Source organism: Centroberyx gerrardi, chromosome 14, assembly GCF_048128805.1.
Source record: "Centroberyx gerrardi isolate f3 chromosome 14, fCenGer3.hap1.cur.20231027, whole genome shotgun sequence".
Classification (NCBI taxonomy): Eukaryota; Metazoa; Chordata; class Actinopteri; order Beryciformes; family Berycidae; genus Centroberyx; species Centroberyx gerrardi.
In genome coordinates this window covers 22,549,517-22,570,069 of record NC_136010.1, presented here as the reverse complement: position 1 = coordinate 22,570,069, position 20,553 = coordinate 22,549,517, and the positions used below count along the sequence as shown (strand labels likewise).

Genomic DNA, 20,553 nt, shown 5'->3' with positions numbered 1-20,553 from the left:
TTGGAAAAGGGTTCAGGTGCCGCCACTCAACAGGGGTGCTTTTAGTTTCAAGTTCATTGCTTGCTTTTTCTATTCTTTTCCCTTGATTTGAAGGGCTTGTCGTGTCCAAATCTGTTACTCAACAGTAGCATGACACATACTTGCATTTTGACCCTAAGTCATCCTCTTGTGGTTCAGTTCCTGGGAATGTGAAGGAGCAAGCATTTAACTTGGAATTGAATGTACCCCAGGTTTGCTTTTCTTAATCACTTCATGTGGTTTGGAGGCAGCCCTGGGTCAAATGAAATTTGCAAATAATTATTTGCATTTGCTTTAAACTTCAGGAATCAGATGGGTGGGGTTTACACATGAGGAGAATTCACATGTCAAATAAACTTTCAGTCACAGAAAAGTCTACCAGACTGTCAAGTACTTCCTATGATTGCCTCAACTCTCTGCTCACCTACTTATTGTATGCTTCTATGTGGCAAACCCCACCCCTCTGGTACTCCCAGCAACAAACAAATGCTACAAATTACTTGCAACTGCTGTTTGACCCTGGTCTAGTTTGAGGAAGTGATCAAGTGTGTTACCAAGGCAAACTGACCTCTCCCCCTCCCATGCTGCTCGGCTGCAGAGAGCCTCAAGGTCATTACTGAACTCCACTACCCAGAGTTCATTGCAAAGCAGACACAGCCCCCACACTTGGCACTGTGCCCCATTGCAGTATGGTGTGCGTAGTTCTGACGTGGACACCATCACCTCCCTGATTCTTACAGCCAAATCTGTCATCATTTGGTAAGGAAAGAGCCTAGAGAAAACTCAAATAATAAATATAATATTTGATAGAAATATCACTAAACAAGTAAGTGTATATGTTCCATATAACGTTGCTTTCGTCCACCTGAGCTGTGCTGGGCCCTAGCGATGCCTCTGGATCATTTGGACCGATCGATGGATCCAGTTTGTTTTCATTTCAGACTGGGCTTCCTAGTTTCATTTACCCACACATACATGGAAGGTTTCACAGGTGCTAGACTTGGGTGGGATTCAGGACAGAGATGGATATAGAGAGTTTGCTTTGGTCAGGAGGGATGGAGGGGAAGTAGAAAGGCTTTATGGGTTGAATCTCAAATCCATCCTCAGTTCCTCAATTCTTTGCTCACACTCATATTCAAAAAGAAGATTTCATCCTTCTCCCTCAGTTTCTACTCCTTATACATGATGTGAATAGGAGGCATGAAGAGGGTATGCAATGAATTGAGGAAAATTTGTTCAGATAATGCTATGGATTGGAGTGCGGCCATCTTCAAAGCTTCAGCCACAGCTATCTAGGGTGGGTGCTACTCAGTGTTGGGCCGCACGGCGGGAAACGGGAGCCATTAACCAGTCATCTACCTCACAGCTTCTCCCTGTGTTTCTGTTGCCGTTTCTTCTCATCAGCATTTGTTTTGCACACAGCAGCCTCTACCTCCCAGCGCCTATTTCCTTCTCGTTCTTTAACCATCACGTTTTTCCATCAAGCACTGCTGAAAGAGCCGGCAGGGAGAGAGAGAGAGAGAGAGCGAGAAAAAGCAAGAGAGAGAGAGAGAGAGAGTGGGTGAGAGAAATAAGTAACTCAGCAGTGCCCTGGCCTACAGGCCTCTCTGGTCACACCGTGGGCGTTATATACTCGAAAGTTTACTCTTTCCACGGAGACAAAATGAAAACAAACCAAGCGCTGACGAAGTGAGCAAGTAACATTCTGAAACCTTCTCAGGCTGCATGAGGTGTTTTTCTACTGTCTGACAGGCTCTTTGGAAAAACAGATAAGCACTGAACCTACTGCTTGACCGTCTGTCTGTCTGTCTGTCTGTCTGTCTATCTGTTTGTCTCTCTGTCCGTCTGTCTGTCTGTCTGTCCTGTATGCCAGAGTCATATATAGAGACTCTCCTCCTAGTTTGGCCAACTGCAGCACCGGGCCCCATTCTGCTGCCTGACCATTCATCCATTCATAACCACAATTTGGATTCCGATCGGTGTTGCAGTTGACATAATGCTTCTCTGTTGATCTCATGTGGCCAAACTGTCTCTATGTACGGCTCTGTCTGCTCGTGCCTGTCAGTGTGTCTGTTTGCACTGGATTGTTTCTGTTTCTTTTTGAGCTCATGCTGCTTCTTTTCCTCTGTTTGGGCTTGGGGGAAGGGTGCATGGACTGACTGCCGTGGCAAAAGAATGTGTTGACGCACGCATACACCATACACTGCATAATATACCTTGAAGTGCACTCATAGACCTCACTCTGGAGTGTGTGTGTGTGTGTGTGTGTGTGTGAGAGAGAGAGAGAGAGCACGTAAGTGACAAAGATCTGATTCAGCATGACCTGGCTGCCTCTCTGTGTGTGACAGGGCTGACGCCTGCGTTGCGCTCCAACCTTTAAACCAATCACCTTCTGTTTCTAATAATCTAACCAATCACACACTGTTCTAACCTGCTGATTCTCTGTGATGTCACTTTTCTGTTTTGCAAGACTTGTTTTTTTTTTTTTATCCTGCAGCAACTTCATCAGCATCATCATCATCATTACAATCTTCCTGTCTCTCCTTTGTCTCTCTCACTGCTGCATGGCTGCAGTACATTTTGCGTGTGCGTGTGTGTGTGTGTGGAGTGGCTGACTGGCTGACTCACTGTCTGGATGTATGTGTGTTTGTACTTATGAACTAGCTTTCTTGAATAATCAGCACCCATGAATGACAGCTTGACAATGCATGTGGACGTCAACCTCCAAGTCACATGATGTGGAAACAGCTCATCCATTGGTTCACTCCCAGTTACGACCACTGCTGCATGTATGTTCGTGTGCGTGTGTGTGTGTGTGTGTGTGTGTGTGTGTGTGGTCACTGCTATAGGTTCTTGCTGATTTCTTTTTCATTGTACATTAAACTAACACACTCACCCTCCATGCTTCTTCTTCATCTGTGTCTAACAACCATCCACATCTGTGTGTGTGCATGCGTGTGTTCCAGTGTGCTAATGTATGCGTGTTTGAGTGTTTTTCCCACTCATATCACCCCCCCTCCTCCCCCTCTAGCACACACACACACACACACACACACACATGCCACGTGTGTATGATGCGGATGGTCTGCAGCTTCTGTGGTCTTTGTGATGGTGGCTCCTGAATGCTCTCGTCTTGTTTGGTCTGGTTGATCGTGTGGGAACTGACAAAAAACATGTGTCATTAGCCAACTCATTTTGGAACAGTTTGCTCATTGATTTTCTTTTCACTCTTGTCTTTAAGAGACACACAGGATCAGGTGGACGCTTGCTTAATAGTGTATTAGTCGAGATATTTGCTCATCTTATTTGTGTTATCAAGGTTAAGGTGATTGCAGATTGAGTCTTCCAAAATTTCGTAATAATGTCTTAAAATGCAAATATGTGCTCCAAAAATGTATTTCCCCATCACGAAAGGATTACATGAAAGAGACATGACTAGAAACAGGCAGCACTTTGATATTGAAATAGCGCAGAGTGGTGGATGGGTGTATATACTTGCCTACAACTCTGGCGACCCTGGTCATACCAAGAAGTTTCCTACTGTGAGTGAAGTTTCATTTGTAGAGAAGGCGTTTCTCATGTAACCATGACCAAAGCCTTACTCTAACCTTAACCAAAGTTTTAGCTGCCTAAACCTAACCCTAACCTTCACCAAGTTGTTTTAGTTGCCTAAACGTAACCATTAGCTAACCTTCTCATATGACAAACAGGTTAAAGTGGCATGCCCAATACGTGCTATTGTCACATAATCCCTTTGTGGTGGAGGAATGTAATCTTCACATTAGCCGTGTCCAGAACACATAATCTGTGTTTCAGAGTTCCGTCTTTGCCATTAAAGTTTGCCAGTTAGCCAACTTCCGCTCCCAAAAACTGTGGCTCTTTGAGGTTTAACTCAACCAATACGATTATTTCTGCGTCCAGAGCAGCTCTGACTCAATGTTTGTATAACTAAAGCTCTAGTCTGCACAATGACTGTACCTATCAGTCCTATCAGGATTCCCTATCAGGAATACTGCTCACCAATGTGACCTTTGGGAGTCAGGAAGCTACCTTGAGAGGAGTTGTTGGTATAAACTCTGCCTGTAGCCACCTGGCCCTGAGTGTCCATCTGTCTGTCAGTTAGTCTGTCTGTCTGCCGGAGGACGCGTCTGTCTGTCTCTGGGTTTCCCTTGCCTCCCTCTCTCCCTTTCTTCCGTCTCACTTTCTCTTCTTTCTTTCTTGTACTCTCTCCCTCGTCCTCCCTCCTGTCCGGCAGATGCGAGTGGTGAAAGCGTTCCGTAGTTCGCTGTACGAGGGCCGGGAGAAACCGGAATCCCGAAACTCCATCCACAACTTCATGGCCCACCCGGAGTTCCTCATCAATGACCTCATCCACAACATCCCGCTGATCGACGACACCGACGTGGACGACGAATCGGAGCTCAGCAGATACCAGCACCTGCACCCGGCCCTCCGCAAGCCGCCGCCCCCTCCCACCCAGCCCCAGCCCCCGGCCCGCACCCGCCCCACCCGACCCTACCGCCAGTACAGCCTCCCGGTGACCCCTTGCAACAGGAACAACAACAACAACAGCAGCAGCAGCAGCAGCAGCAGCATCAGTTCAACGGTCGCCCACGGCAACAGAAACAGCAGCACCGCAGTAACTCCTAGCAACCGGAACCCCCACCACTATCACCACCACCAACACCACCACAACCATCATGGCAGGGACAGGCTGGCGAAACCCTCTCCCTTTCCCTCTCCCCCTCACCTGGCCCATCTCTACTGCGTGGAGACCTCCTTATAACTGAGCTGCAGGGGGTGGGAGAGAGGGGGGGAGGGGAGGGGGGCAGAGGAGAAGGGGAACGGAGTCATGGGGAGGGGAGGAGAGGGGAAGAGAGGGCTGAGGACACACAGAAGACATTTTCATCATATCCGATCTCCCTTATAACAAGCGAGGAGGAGGGAGCGAAGGATGAGGGAGGTGCAGGAGGGAGTGGACAATGGTTGACAACTCCCTGAGAACATTGCGACTTTCCCTCCCTTTGCCCTTGCTCCGGCCCTCTCAGTCTGACCCCCCACTCCCCCCCACCCCCCCACCCATCCGACCTCCCCGAGCCCACCACCTCTCTACCGCCTCCTCCCCTCCAAAACGACGTCCCTCCCACCCAGCCCACCCTGACCTCTCACACACACACTCGTCATACACGCACAGATCTGCTCTGGCTGCGGTTGTTGGAGCAACGGTGGGGTGGGGAGGGAAGGGAACGGGCACCGTCGGGTCAAAACTACACATCCCACAATGCATCAGCAGAACAGGGCCGTGTGGCTATGGGGGCTGACTCACTCTGTTTCTATTGGTGTTCATCATTAGCGTTCGTGTCACTCCCTACCCACCGACCTACCTGCCGTGACACCATTGTCATCATCATCATCATTTATCTGGTTATGATCGACAGCCACTTTGAAATCACTACTTTGCTTGCGATATAACTGACGCTTTGTTAAAGCTTTAACTACAGTTCAGTAATTTCCATTTATTTATTGATTTGATTTATTTCTCTATTTATTGGTGCTCATTCATTTCTTTCTTTGACATTTGTTTATTCATCTTTTTTCTCTCTGCTCTCATGCAAAAACTTTTACATCAAACAATAATTTTTTTAATCTGTTAAATTTTTTTTAGGTTTCATTCCTCTCTCTTTCTCTCTTTCTATGTGTGTACGTGTATTGTCTTGTCTCTTCTGAAAAAAACTGACAAAAAACATAACAAAAACAGAAATTGCAAACAAGGATACTGTTCATTTAAACCTAATAGTAATTAAATAATAGAATGGCTGCAAAAAAAACAAGAAAAGGAGGGGGAAAATATATATATAGATATATATATATAATTTCAATGTCTGGGAAGCGACAACACAGAACAATTCATGGCCATCACTGTTCTTTCTCCAACCCAGCCAATCCTTGAATGCCGCCCCATGAGTCCACATGACCTGTTACCTGTAATCCCACCTGCCCGGCTCTGACATGATGCAGTGGGCGGGACCTGATATTGATTTGACTCTGTGGTGTGCACCTGTATACATACACTCACCCCATACAGTGCTAACTTAATTTGCAGCCTCCCACCACGTCGATGAACTGAGTATGTATGATTACCGTTTATGGACTTCACCTGGGACGAGCCCGAGACGCGTCCCTCTTCCAGTCTTCTTATCTCTCTGTTACTCGCTCCATCATCTTCTCTCTTGCTGTTCCTCGGTCCGGTCGTCGTTTCGAAATCTTTTTCCTCAGCTCCCTTTCTCTCGTCCGTCTCTCTTCTGGTCTCGTCGTTGGGTGTGTCGGCGTCTTTCAGTTGGTTTAAAAGCTGAATGCTTGTGAAGCATTAACCCTTTAAATGGCATCAATCACACAATGCACAGGCGATGGCCCTTTAAGACTGACATGCACTCACTCACACGTCCGCCCGCTCCTGCTCACGCGCCATCGGGTCGTCTCCATCGCGTAGCGTTGTCCTCTACTCATCTCCGTGTGTATTGTGGATATAAGGCGACAGAGATTCTGTTTCGTTTCACCTGTTCAGTCCAGCCATTTTGAAGGAGAAGGAATCACTGTACACTGTTGAGAAGCAACCGACCACTTCAGCAATCAGACCCATGTCTGATTATGTCAACGATCCCCTTCAGTGGCCAGTCTTTGCTCCGGCCATCAGGCTCAAAGCCCACTCAGATCAGCAATCTGGCCAGTGAAAGCTTGTGTGTCATGTCCTTGTTTCATTATTTCAGCAAATACTGTGCATTCCCCTTCACTATGGTGTACAGTTTGCTGATTGGGAACCTTAAGATGCCGTATTATCTTGGAGCCGTCCAAAATAACAGGGCAACACATATTGCATGAGCAGCAGGTCCCAGCGAAACAGTCACAGAGAACATGTTGATAGCCGCCCATACGACAGCGGGCGTAGCGTTCATGACATTACATTCCACCCACATCTCGCCTATTCCACCTCAACATTCCATGGAACATACAACATTCCAAATGACCTCATCACATTCCAGACTGGGTGTGAGAGTGCCCTCCTGTATCCCATGTTGCACTAGGTGTGGGCGAACCGCTGACGTCATCTTGCCTCGGAGCGTGACTGCAATGCAATGCAACCTCGGAGCCCCCCCCCTCCCCCCCACCGCTGCCCCCCTCCCGCTCCCCTCTCCCCCTCCCTCCCCTCCTTCAGTTATCTCCCGACGAGCCCGAAATCCCCGAGTTATCGACGGGTCCCACCACCAGAGCGAGGCAGGGGCAGACAATATGCAACAGACTGCCATGTCAACAGCTGTACCCAGACATAGAATTAGACAAAATGTACAACACGGACGTTCAATACATGCAAATACGGCGAGAGAAACATGTCTGTCCTGCTAGTTCTATTTCTGGATGCGCGCGGGGCTCTCTGGGAAACACCCTTACCTGTATAGAACTCTGTCTTCTTGAATGCCCATCATCATCGCCGCCGCCCAAAACCGGCCTGTCAGAGGGCAGGTGGGTGGCGGCATTGTATTGGTCTGTCTGTTTTGAAGCATGCATTTGGTATCATTAATGTCACTCTTTATGTGTTGGTAAATCATTTAGGCTACTGTCACTACTGTGTGCTATGATCTCTCCACATCTGCGCTCTCCTCTCTCTGACACACACACACACACACACACAAACACACCCATATCCTGTTCTCAGTCTAACCTGATCTATTCTATTTCAGCACCTCTTAGCACAGCTCTATCAATGCTTTCTACAGTCTACAAAACACACACGCATACACACACACACACACACACACACACACACACACACCAACAGGCAGATAATCTACAATGGTGTAAATTCGACTGTCCAGTTCCAGCCATCTCTGTCCATCTGTCCAGCCACGTTACATCATGATGTTGTGAGCCAATTTCACAGGAGGGAAAACACAATGTGAAAAAGAATATATTATAATATATTTACTATCAAAGTTATAAACTAGAAAAACAGTTCCTGGAGAAACTGTGTGGGCTTGCTGCAAACAGCTGGAAGTAAAGGGATACAGGTCAGTCAGTTAGACGGGTGATCATTTTAGACAGGTAGTTATACAGGTCAGTGAGACAGGTGGTCAGTTAGAGAGTTTGTCAGTGAGACAGGTAGTTGTACAGGTCAGTGAGACAGGTGGTCAGTTAGAGAGTTTGTCAGTGAGACAGGTAGTTGTACAGGTCAGTGAGACAGGTGGTCAGTTAGAGAGTTTGTCAGTGAGACAGGTAGTTGTACAGGTCAGTGAGACAGGTGGTCAGTGAGACAGGTAGTTATACAGGTCAGTCAGACAGGTGGTCAGTGAGACAGGTAGTTATACAGGTCAGTGAGACAGGTGGTCAGTGAGACAGGTAGTTATACAGGTCAGTCAGACAGGTGGTCAGTTAGAGAGTTTGTCAGTGAGACAGGTAGTTATACAGGTCAGTCAGACAGGTGGTCAGTTAGACAGGTGGTCAGTGAGACAGGTAGTTATACAGGTCAGTGAGACAGGTGGTCAGTGAGACAGGTAGTTATACAGGTCAGTCAGACAGGTGGTCAGTTAGAGAGTTTGTCAGTGAGACAGGTAGTTATACAGGTCAGTCAGACAGGTGGTCAGTTAGACAGGTGGTCAGTTAGACAGGTGGTCAGTGAGACAGGTAGTTATACAGGTCAGTCAGACAGGTGGTCAGTTAGACAGGTGGTCAGTGAGACAGGTAGTTATACAGGTCAGTCAGACAGGTGGTCAGTGAGACAGGTAGTTATACAGGTCAGTCAGACAGGTGGTCAGTGAGACAGGTAGTTATACAGGTCAGTCAGACAGGTGGTCAGTGAGACAGGTAGTTATACAGGTCAGTGAGACAGGTGGTCAGTTAGACAGTTTGTCAGTGAGACAGGTAGTTATACAGGTCAGTCAGACAGGTGGTCAGTTAGACAGTTTGTCAGTGAGACAGGTAGTTATACAGGTCAGTCAGACAGGTGGTCAGTGAGACAGGTAGTTATACAGGTCAGTCAGACAGGTGGTCAGTTAGACAGTTTGTCAGTGAGACAGGTAGTTATACAGGTCAGTCAGACAGGTGGTCAGTTAGACAGGTAGTTATACAGGTCAGTCAGACAGGTGGTCAGTCAGACAGGTGGTCAGTTAGACAGGTGATTAGACAGGTGGTTAGTGCTTGCAGCAAGCCCACTGATTATTGTACAACTGCACCACTACTGTACAGATCGCCCAAATGTGCACATGTGCATCTTTGATTTACAGGTACTAAGTTCCTGTTACACTTTTATTTATTTTTTTGATGTTTCTTTCTTTCTTTTAATCCTATTGCTTTTTGTAAAGAGAGGAACAACAAAATGGAAGCGCTTGTATATTATGATTATTATTATTATTATTATTATTGATTTTCTCCACCGGTGCTCCCACTGATGGAAAAAAAAAAAAAAAAAAGACAGTTGCACATTCTCCTGAGCATATTCTGAGGGCTGTGTTTTCTGTCCACTGAACAGCCCCTGAAGTGTGCAGAGGTGTGGAGAAGCTTAGTCTCTCTTAAGACCAGAGACACCACTCTGTAAATAGAGACCAGGAGATACAAAGTGTACCTCATTATGATCTACAGGACTGGACAAAGAGGGGACCCAGGGAGGATGGAGAACTGGAGGGTGACGCAGAGCTAGAGACTGCAGAAGTGCAGCGCATCCGTGGCGTGCGTTGTTTAGGCTGCTCTTTTAGATCTGCTCCAAGTATTTTACTGCCATGTCACGACGGGAAGAAATTAAGGTTTTACATTATTCATTATACATACTGTTGTAAATATTGTGTGTGGAATGGTCCCCCTTCTTGCACATTGCAGTGCTGTTCCGCAGACAGAAAATGCAGCCTTAACTGTGCTGAAATGAAAAAAGACCAAAAAAAAAAAAGAAGAAAAAAATAATATAAAGACTATTGAATATATTAAAGAGTTACCTGCCTGTTATTTAAGCGAATAAATATCTATATATGAGGAAGAACACACCTGTATACTGTAGACTAAAACTGTATGGAAATCTAAGAGAATTTAATGGGAATAAGTCCAACACCTTTTGTCTGTATGAAAGAAAAAATACATCAAAGTATTCTACAATAATAACTTTGACAAAGTCTGTGTGGCTCTGTGTTGTTTGTTCACACTGGTGCAAGGCTGCACCAAGGAGAGTTTATTTTATCCTTCTGAAACTGCTAACGACCAACTTCAACAGCAGAGGGCAGTGTGGCTACACTGCTAAAGTTGAACATAAAACACTCATAATCTATCGGGAAGCCATGTGTCTGATTACAATCTTAAATAAGAGACTAAAAAACGTATTTACAAGCTTCTGTTTCGCAGCCTATCCTGAAGGTGGCCGTGTTCCAGGTAAAGTTGCCAGATATTGCAGAAGGAAGCAATGTAAGGAGAAATCCTTTACAGGCCACCCCACTACAACTAGCGATAATCAAATATAAGCTCAAGCAAATCCGCATGTTTGTTAAGGAAAACGTCACAGCTTTTTGTTGCTTATTGTGTTGTGAATATGCTTTTGTCACAAATAGGCTTGTGGCATTATGGGCAACTGTATAGCCTAAACCAAATGAATAGACGTAAATCTAATTGCTCGTTTCCTACATGAGCATTATTATCCACTCCTTCCATATCCAGGTCCGGTACTGTTCATTCATCCTCCTGCTTCAGAAAGCGCTGCTGGCCACTTCATAACGAAGTCTCATCCATACATTTCTATCTCACCTTAGAGGGACTTCTGAGGACGTTTGTAGTGACCTTAATGCGCTTGTCTTTTCATCTCTTATGTATAATTTTAATATTCCTATATGGATTTAGTTTATATCATATGTGTATAGTACCATTCCAAACTTTACAATGGGATTACTTTTTTGTAAATGGTGTTACACAGTGAGGAAATTGGATTCTCCTAAACCTTCTATAGCTTGTTTCTCATGTTTCAGTTCATTTCAGTGTTTTTGTGGTAGTTCAGTTGATAATGGTCATATTTGATATGTAGCAATGTATTACAGGCATGTTAGTGACAGCCTGTGTGTTTAATGCTTGCGGAGACTGTACTTTCCTGTAGCAGCCGTCTCGAGCCGGACTTGAAGCCTCCGAGTCCTCTGCCAGACAGCATGGCAGCCATGGGCCAAAAGACAACATAACTCATCTAGTGAGTTGGACAGTTACATCACATTGGCATCATTATGGTCAATGGAGACTTGCATGGGCCTTTATGCCTGACCCAAGTGAAATTTTCATTCGGATAATCCTAAATAATCCTAAATAAATTCAACCCAAGTAAACTTAAAATGCTCAACATCTAACAAAATCTGGTCAAAATTATGTAAAATATGGCAATAATTGAGTCCAGCTGAGGACCTTTGTTGATTAGCCCATGATGGATTCAGGGCATGGAGTATTTCAAACAGTTCAACAAAATTAGTGCTGCATTAATTGCAATACAATACCATCTTCTAAAGTAGATTCACCAAGCTTCTTTTTAAACCTGTAGCAAGTTTTATGGTTTGTTGGCTTCAAGTGGACATAACCATATTTTATAAGTGCCAGCCACATCATTTGAGTGGGGAACCTACATTAGTAAACCCTACATTTCTAAGTGTTTTGATGCTGAAGTTGGAGTGAAAAGTTTTGCAATTTAGTAATCAAGTGGTGCCTAAACTGAGCACTGAAGCAAAACTCTCCACCTGGACATGGCATCATGGGTGTCTACACCCACTCAACACCAAAAATAAAACTCCATTATTATTAAAACATTAATTCCATGATATAAATGTTTGGAGGTGAACTTGGTGATCCCTACTGTGCCTTGCTATGGCAAAGTATCCACTGAATGTTAAAAAAAAAAACAGGTAACAACCAGAATCTAATGTCGTGAACATGACATGAAATGTGATAAATTCCTGCAGTTTTGTCAAATGACCTTGACCCCGTTGTAAAATCCCCAAATATTTCAAGCCATTACAAATGGATCAATATCAATCGGAGGGCTCTTGCTCCCCGACTGAAACATACCTCAAAACCCAATATTTCAAGACCAGCTGGAACCTAACTTCGCTATCACTGAAGGATTCAGCATCCAGTGTATCTGAAAAAGTTGCCTAGACATTCCTGAATTCACTGAAGAAAACAATCACGACAATGCTATTAAAATCTGAAGTCATTTCTTGATTAGTTGCTACATGGTAGCATATAAAACAGACATCACCAAAAAAAGAAATCTCCATTTCATTTTTTTTTAAGCACCAAGAAGTCATATCACAGCTTACAATGGCATTCTTTAGGCAACATTTTCAGATACACTGGATGCTTATGGCAATGCCCAGTCAGCACCAAATGGACACCATATATCTTGGTGAAAAAAGAAGAGCCCATCTGAGGTGTAAACTCTTATGAAGGCAAAAACTGCAGAGGACCCACATCTAAAACACTGGTGCTGCATAATGTCTCCCAAGTAAAAAGGAAATGAAAACAAAGAGCTGAGTAAAACATTAAAATGTTTTCACAACTTGGACTTGATACACTATTTATGATTTATTGGTAGTATTAAAGAAATGAAAGAGGACTACCACTTGATTTAAGAATTCACATGTTACTCCAATGGTCTGGGACCAACCACGCAGCATCTGTGCACATGGCTCTTCCAACACTAGAAACCAGAGCCTCCTAACCTGTGATGTCACAGCGATGTATAGGCTAGGGCTGCTAAACTCGTCAGCAACACTAATTTGGCTGACTCTGAACACCGTCTTAACTTTAACTTCCACAAGTGTCACATTCTGAAGGAGAACTACAAAATTATCACAGGCGCCGTCAGCTGCCTATTCCTTCCAGAATAATTTGCTGTTACGCATCATGTACATTGGTGAGGCTTCACAGCTCAGGACAAAGCTAAGAGGATAAAAGCAAATGTTCACAAAAACAGATGGAACAACCCACCTTAAAGCAGCGCTGACAGTTGTTTGTTCAAATGAGGCATGTAAAAATGCACAAGTCTCTCATAAAACTAGAGCCCAGTGAGCAAAACCACCATCTGCTAAGTCAAGCAACACTTGTGGATTTCATTTGTGGAGGAACCTGCTCCACAAATTATCACTACATGACATCACAGAATAGTGTCTTGGCTAGAGACTTGCTCATGTACATAAACCTTGGCTAAGCTATCTAAAAGTGATGTTGAACTTTGGTAGTAGCTTGGGTTGTGTAGCTTCCTGGCTATGATAAAACAAAATTGGCGATTCAGTTATCTGTTGCTCTGGCAAAGGCAACTGGAGGTGTGTTATTTTCTCTCTCCATTCACTGCCATTGAATGGCAAAACAAGTCTCAAAATCACACTTCCAGCACATTAACAAGCACAAAGCAGATTCTGATTATATAGAATTTAAAAAAAAACTAGTAATGCTGCTGAATTGCTGTTCTTGTGCAAACTGAAAGGTTTAATAAACAGAAAGAAAGCAAAACAATTCAGCAGCATGACTAGTTTTTTTTAATATTTTGTCAGATTCCGCTTTGTTCATGCTTGTTTATGTGCTAGAAGTGTGATTTTGAGACCTGTTCCTCCATACAATGGCAGTGAACGGAGAGAGAGAAAAACACAATTCTCCAATTGCCTTCACAGGAGCAACAGATAACAGAATTGCTGATTTTGGGGTTATATCATGGCCAGGGAGCTACACAACTTAACGTACTACCAAAGTTCAACATCTTTTCAGATCATGGGGACAATATGCACATTCTGTTTTAGTGTGTTTTTCACTTTGAGGCATTGGAATAACATCTGAATTCAGTGGTGTCTGCCTTTAACCATGATGGGCCCTCTCCTAGCGCTTTGGGCTTCCATTCAAATGAGGTCTTGGTCATTTGTTTTGAGAACCTTTACCAGACTCGACCCAAATGTTCAGGAATAGTAAGACCTTTATCTGCAGAGCTTGCTGTTTAGAAAGAGAAAAAGAGATGCATTAATATCAACAGCACAGAACAAGACGCAGAGTAGATATTGTTAACTGAAAGCATACTGAAAATATGATTTATTTGTCAAACATTTCCCCAAACCCATGTTCCTCAAACAATGCTTATTCAGATCAAAATTATATATACACATATTAACATTCTGTTACACACTTTCATATACAAATCTGGCGTTTTCACCACATCAACCAGATCATTTTGGAAGAGTTAAGCAATTACATTCCAAAATGTCAATATATACAAGACATAATTATGAGACCATTAAGCCTCAGTTATCATTGCTACCAGTAATGGAGCAGTTGTAGTCACCCCCAGATATATGCTGCATGAGCTACACTGCTGAGAGCTAAGGATGTTGTGGAGTATTGGTAAAATGCAGTCACTTACACCATTTGTTACCGATACTACCTTTAAAAAAATACCAGGCCACGTTGGCAGCAGCTTGTCCAGCCTCTTCAACTTCCAACAGCAGAATCCACTTTAGCATAAAGAAAAATAGGCGGCGCTAAATGAAAGTATTCTTTTGTACAATGGTGCTGGTTCACAAAGAGACCAATTTTAACCAAAAGACAGTATTTTAAGATTATTTTTTCCCTGGATCACTTTAATTCCAGTTTGAAAGCCAATTTACTCTCAACTAAATCACTCCTTGTGAACCTTCACCTTCATCTTAACAGCTTCTTGTCATTACATTTAGGATACTTTGACTTAAGTCTTATTTACAGTTTAACTGCTAAGAGGATTTCATTATAAATGAAACATAAACATCCAAAAGAAACAATTATATAAGTACTCAAAATCAACTAACTGGGAACAAGGACAACTGTCTGTGGGGAAAACAAAAGTACTAAGATCACTGCAGAACGCCTCAAGCCTGTGAGAAAAACAAAACAAGCATCTTTTCTTGTCTGATCCTTACCATGGAGTCAAGGAGGCAAAGGTGTTCTGAAAGCCACTCATCCCGCATGGTAGATCAACCCATTACCTAGAAGAAAACTGTCAACAAGGTTTAGCAGTAACGAGTATTCATCGGCTTCATCACACTTCACAACATGCACATTTGTAGGATCTTAGGTAATCATAACTAATTCAACAGTGTTCATCAAGCCCCATGAAGTTCATTACACTGAGCCATATCAAGTTCAGTCTCAATATCTGAAAACAGAGAGAAGTACTTGACCCTACATTTTGAGTGATGTGCTTGCACTCTCTGCACACTTAGTGCAGAACTCCACTGAGACGTGGTTCTTGTCCACGTGCAGACACACGCCACCAGATGTCTCTTTCTCCTCCACTTTCACACGTTTCCTGGGCAGCGCGTAGTCGTGGTCGTTGGAGTCGGGCCCCTGGAAAAGCGAGGAAGATAATTTCATCCCATTCACACCGCTCAGCCTGGACAAGAGCTGGGCTAACATGCTCTCGTTGGCCAGCACGGCCCTCAGGTACCTGGTCTCATCTTCCAACTCCTCCACCCTCTTGGTCAACTGAGAGTTTTCCTGCTTGAGCGAGCGGTTCTCCGTCGACAGAAACCCGACTTTCTTCTCCAAGTCGCTGACATATTCTTTCTTCTTGAGACGATTCAACCTAGCGGCGATGGCATTTTTGTTGATCATGTGGCTGGACTGGTTGTGCTTGCTCTTGATCGTCAGGTCAGAAGACATTCTCTCTGGAGACGGGGTTGCTGATGCTTCAATCCCGGAATCAGGATCCTTGACACTGCACACACCCAAGTCTTCCAACCCAATATCGAAGAGCGGGGAGGCTGCATCTCTTTCAAATGTCCATTTTAGGTCTTCAATTCCAAAGAAGTCATCTAGATCTAATCCAGCTGCGTCGATATCCTCAGTTGGCAAGCACTCTGATGGACTTGGGAGATCTTCTATTGTTTCCACAGCATCTGTGACTTCAACTTCGAGAGACTGCACCTCAATGTTGTTGATCGCACGGCCTCTTCTTCTGGTGATCATTGTGGCTTGTGGATGGGAGCACAAGCACGCTCTCCACAAGATATGTTGGAATTCCTTACCTGTGAAGACAGACAAGTGATATTTGTAGTGTGACACAAACAATTAATAGGTTAACTTGACATGGTTCATGATTTCAAATTAACTCATCAGTTCACTCAAGATATTCAGATATGTAATAAGAATAAAAAAATGCATGAAATAATGGCATGAATACAAGAGAACATTTATTTAAAATGTGTATGTGGAATATTGTCTAATATATGTCTAAACATTTGAAAAGATCTTCAGTGGGTTTCATCTACCCGAATAAAGTGTGCTCAAAATAACTGGCAGCCACCATTTTCTTTCAGACTGCAGCTAAACCTCCTTGAGCTAATACAGTTGAGAAAGGGCGCGTTAAATGTATTACCAACGTAACTCAAACGTTGAAGCAGGCCAACAGCCCAGACCGAAATTTTAGCAATGGACGGTTATCTAATGTTGCTTTATAATTCACTTTATGTCCCACCTTAACCTCGCGTTAATAATGCAATCCAAAATAGTTACGAGTGGCAACTGTTTGACAAGTTAGCATTATCGAAGTAGTAGCTAACATTAGCTCGCAAACTAACGCTAGGCCCCAAAAAGCTAATACAGCTAGGTTAGTTTGTTAATAGATAAATGTTCCAAATGTTCCTGAATGCGTGTAGTTATTCCGAAAGGTGTTCAGATATAGAAAACACAAATTGTTCAGAACTTAATCCAAACTAAGAATGTTTTAAAGGGTTTTGCAATTAATTACAGAACTATCTTTACCAAGCTTACTAAAGACACGCGGCTCTAGCTAACAAAACCAATCTAGGATGACGCAGCATTTTGCAACCGATAACCTCACTCTTTAAAACAGTACTTACCGTCTTGTATGAAAAAAAAATGCTTTGATAAATATCAGTATGGAGTCTTTCGATGGAGGCGTGTTGATTTGCAAATCGTCCTGCAGCTTGAACACAAAAATGAGAACAATCGAGCGGTCAGACGGTTTTCGTTGAGACCGACGTCAAGCGAGCCAGAATTGTAAACACTTCCGGTCAAAACATTCAAAATAAAAGCCTTATTGACGAACATGCGTCACAGCCATAAATAAAGTGAAATAGATAATACATTTAGGAAGGTATCTGTAGTGAATGAATATAAAATTGTCTTGTTTTCAAATGACATTTTCACAGCATATATTCTGTTTTAGACAAGAGTTGGTTTACCACACACACAGTCAAGGTCTGAGTGTTAGGCAAACCTACGCCTCAGCTTTCATGCGCGCCCCCTACTGTAGAGGAGTATAAAGGTAAATGTTCTTTACATAATGGTGACGTGATAACCTTATAACATTACGTGAATATTATCACTGAGCTAGTAAGTTCCCTTTTGATTCCTTCAGACCTTGTGTTCCTACAATATGCCACTTCTCATGCCCATTTTAATAAGCAATTATATTTTCACCATAGTTCATTTCTTTCCGTGAAAAGATAATCATGCAGTTTACACCTGTCTGGCACTATAATGTATACTGTGAATCTATTGAATAAGGATTTAGCTCAGCATTAAAAATAGAAGGTAAACTGTTTCACAAGTAAGAAGTGGGAGTTTAGGTGGATTTATCCTCCGCTGCATCCATTATCATTGCTATCCAGAAACTACTGTCATTTATCACCATTTCTATCCTTGGACTTTCTCACTTCTTCCATTGCAAAATTAAATTCATTACAGTAAATAAAATACATTTTGCTTTACCTAAATGAATATACTAATCATGTATTTTTTTTTATGCTTGTCTTTATGCTTTCTTGCCTGTGATTCCCTTCACAGTGTAAACATTTTGCCTGCTCATGCTGCATTGGCTGTTCTCCACATTAGACATCCTTTCCAAACCAACACTTCTCTTCTTACTTACAGCTGCAGCCTTTCTCCTCATGACAGCATCTAAGAGAACAATCATATGGCAACAGACATGATGACATGAACATAAATCCTAACTCTCAAAGCACAACACCATCATCTCACTTTAGTTGAAAAAGGTTTTATTGGACAATTAAGTGTGTAGAAGAAATTATATATTACACTGAACTACTTCGCCCTACTGGCCTTGCAATATCATCTCTTTTGGCAGGATTTCCAATTGAACTTCTCTGCAAAGAGATTCACAATTGCATTAACAGTGAAAACAGAACAGGTGTAAGGTGTAAGAAAACAAATCCTGCTGCACTCAACCATCAATGAATGAACCAATTCCCAATTCCACCTCACAAACTTTTCTTATTAAGTAGAGTACATGCTGTTTTTTTTAACATAGGCTGTGTTAAATATGTCTGCACCATAGCTCTACTTTGATCATAGTCACATACTGGAAATAGTATAGACACAGCACTTGGCATGGAGGCTTTTGCATTTGCTTTACATATAATGGTTTGCGTTATTCAGCAACTATGTACATTCAACAACAGGCTGTAAATACTTTTAGTTGTGAAGTATATTTATTTTCACCAATATGTTTTTTTTTCTTTTTGTCTTTTTCTAGCAAGTGTCAAAACAACAGAAAGCAATAACTCATCAATGTGCCAGCAGTTGAAGGCTTATGTTTCACAGTATCACATCATGACTTAAAAGAGCTGCAGTCCAGATTTCAATTTGTTGACATCGCTGTGGGTCCAAAGAGGGCCATCGGTCGGTCTCAGCGGCGCCAGGACTCCTGGGACATTGTGCGGTGTGGCGCTCTCCACCGGCTGGTCAAACACAGTCATTGTTGAGTAGTTGTCCACCATGAGGCACGAAGGGTCTTCTGATTGTCCTGGGACTTTACCAAGAGGATAGTTCTTCCACAGAACTCTATCAGTGCAAACCTGCCATGGAGAACCCCTGAGCAACTTGGCCTTTTTCGCCTGAGCGTCGGCCCCGTGGTGCTCTTGAAAAGACTCGCTCCTCTCCGAGTCGTTCCTAGAGCGCCGAGTATGGACCGGGCGTCTGGAGTGCTGCAGCTTCTCGTGTAAGCTCTCCAGTGTGTACACAGGCTGCTCCCTCTGCTCTGGAGTAGGATCGTCTCCTGAGTTTGCAGTCTGTGTGTAGATGGAGCAGAGCTGCAGTAGCCTCTGTCGGGTTTCCAAAGGCAAAGGATGCTCCATGTCGTCCAGGATCAGCTGGAGCAGGTGAGGCGTGCTGAAACAGGGAGCATCCAGACAGGCGGAGAGAAGCTGCTGCCACCGCAGCTGGATGCGGTTGACAAAAATCCTGTCCTTCATTCTGGCTTTCTTCTGACCTTTTGTTTCAAAGTGGTATTCAAATCTGTTGCTGTTGCAGAGGATGACCTCTGAGATCCAAGCTGAAATGTAGAAGGACCTCTGATTATTGGGCTCTCTGGAAAGCTGCTGAAGTTCGACGAAGAGCTTCTCCAGGAGGAGGTGAATGAAGGATGGCGAGTTGAGCATCTTCAGGAGGGGCAGCCAAAAACGCAGAAACACTTGAGGAAGTTGGGGGACAGTGGAACTGGCATCGTAAGCAGTGTCACAGCCTAATGACTCCAGCTGTTCATTGGTGGGAACTAGAAATCCATCTTCCATCAACACATCAATCAGTGTCTCACTAGACTCTAAAGCAAACTGCTTGATCTCAGCTAGAATCCAGCTCATGTCTGCAAAGGGGGCGGGCCACAGGCTCTGCTGTTTGTCGTCAGGCAGTCCATCAAAAGCCTGGTACTGTTCCTTTTCGAAAGATATCAACAGTTCCCTTGCGCCCTTGTAGGCTTCCATTTCTTTTTGCCTTGCAATGAGCTCATCCTCTCTGCGTTTCAGGTCATTCTCTTCATCCTCTCCATCTGACTGTGACTCCCAGTCCTCATTTAGCCCCCCTCCCAGCTGTCTGGACCAGTACTCCTGCTGCAGCCACTCCAGAACAACCTTACAGCCCTTCCGACACCAGTTCAAGGTAGGGAGCTTGCGGTGTGTAAAATCATGCCTGAGGTCTACGATCCACTCCGGGATGTTCAAGTTCCCAGCCAGCAATCTCAACGGACGAGCGGTTCTCCCCTGTTGACGCTCTGTGATTAAATTAACAAACCTGACCAGCGCTGTCCCGTACAGCAGGACCAGGTCGTCCCCGTCCAGCTGTCCGGACCGGTCCAATACCTGGCACCGCACCAGGTCCGCCGTGCTCTCCACGGCCACAGGAGTGCTGTTGGCGTACCTGCCTTTCCAGGCCGATATTCTCTGCAGGGCATACTTCTGCAAGGCGCAGTCCTTGGAGTACAAATACTCCAGCACCTGGTCCCACTCAGCCTTGTTGACCCACGCTACCACATGGCGTTTTTTCTCGGAGCTCTTCTTCTTCATTTTTAACAGTAGATGAACCGTACGCTAAACTTAACCTAGACCTAACGCACTTATATGTCGAGAAAATGCTGCCTTCTGTCTCAAATATGTAGCGAAATATATATTCACCAGCGCCAAAGTGTTTGGAGCCTGAATCTGTCGGAGCTAGCGATTGTATTGCATAGCGGAAATGATATAATAACTCGTCGCCCTT

The 20,553-nt window shown here is 43.9% G+C and overlaps 3 protein-coding genes across 4 annotated transcripts in view; 1 reads left to right on the top strand and 2 right to left on the bottom strand.

Annotated features, from left to right (window-relative positions):
• atp2b3b (ATPase plasma membrane Ca2+ transporting 3b) overlaps positions 1-4,804 on the top strand; it is a 30,814-nt gene extending 26,010 nt beyond the window's left edge. For both annotated transcript variants that reach the window (XM_071918723.2, XM_071918722.2), the window contains one exon: positions 4,274-4,804. In XM_071918723.2, the coding sequence (XP_071774824.1) occupies positions 4,274-4,804 (531 nt within the window). The remainder of the gene's footprint in view (positions 1-4,273) is intronic.
• Positions 4,805-14,358: 9,554 nt separating this feature from the next.
• crebzf (CREB/ATF bZIP transcription factor) lies at positions 14,359-17,040 on the bottom strand. The gene is made up of 3 exons (XM_078288523.1): positions 16,899-17,040; positions 14,958-16,064; positions 14,359-14,516 (listed from the first exon to the last, which is right to left on the bottom strand). Exon 2 carries the CDS (start codon positions 16,003-16,005, stop codon positions 15,220-15,222), a length of 786 nt encoding a protein of 261 aa, XP_078144649.1. The 5' UTR covers positions 16,006-16,064; positions 16,899-17,040; the 3' UTR covers positions 14,359-14,516; positions 14,958-15,219.
• A 1,012-nt stretch (positions 17,041-18,052) lies between these two features.
• Positions 18,053-20,489, bottom strand: las1l (LAS1 like ribosome biogenesis factor). Its single transcript, XM_071918721.2, has one exon. It carries the CDS (start codon positions 20,358-20,360, stop codon positions 18,639-18,641), a length of 1,722 nt encoding a protein of 573 aa, XP_071774822.1. The 5' UTR covers positions 20,361-20,489; the 3' UTR covers positions 18,053-18,638.
• Positions 20,490-20,553: the final 64 nt, after the last annotated feature.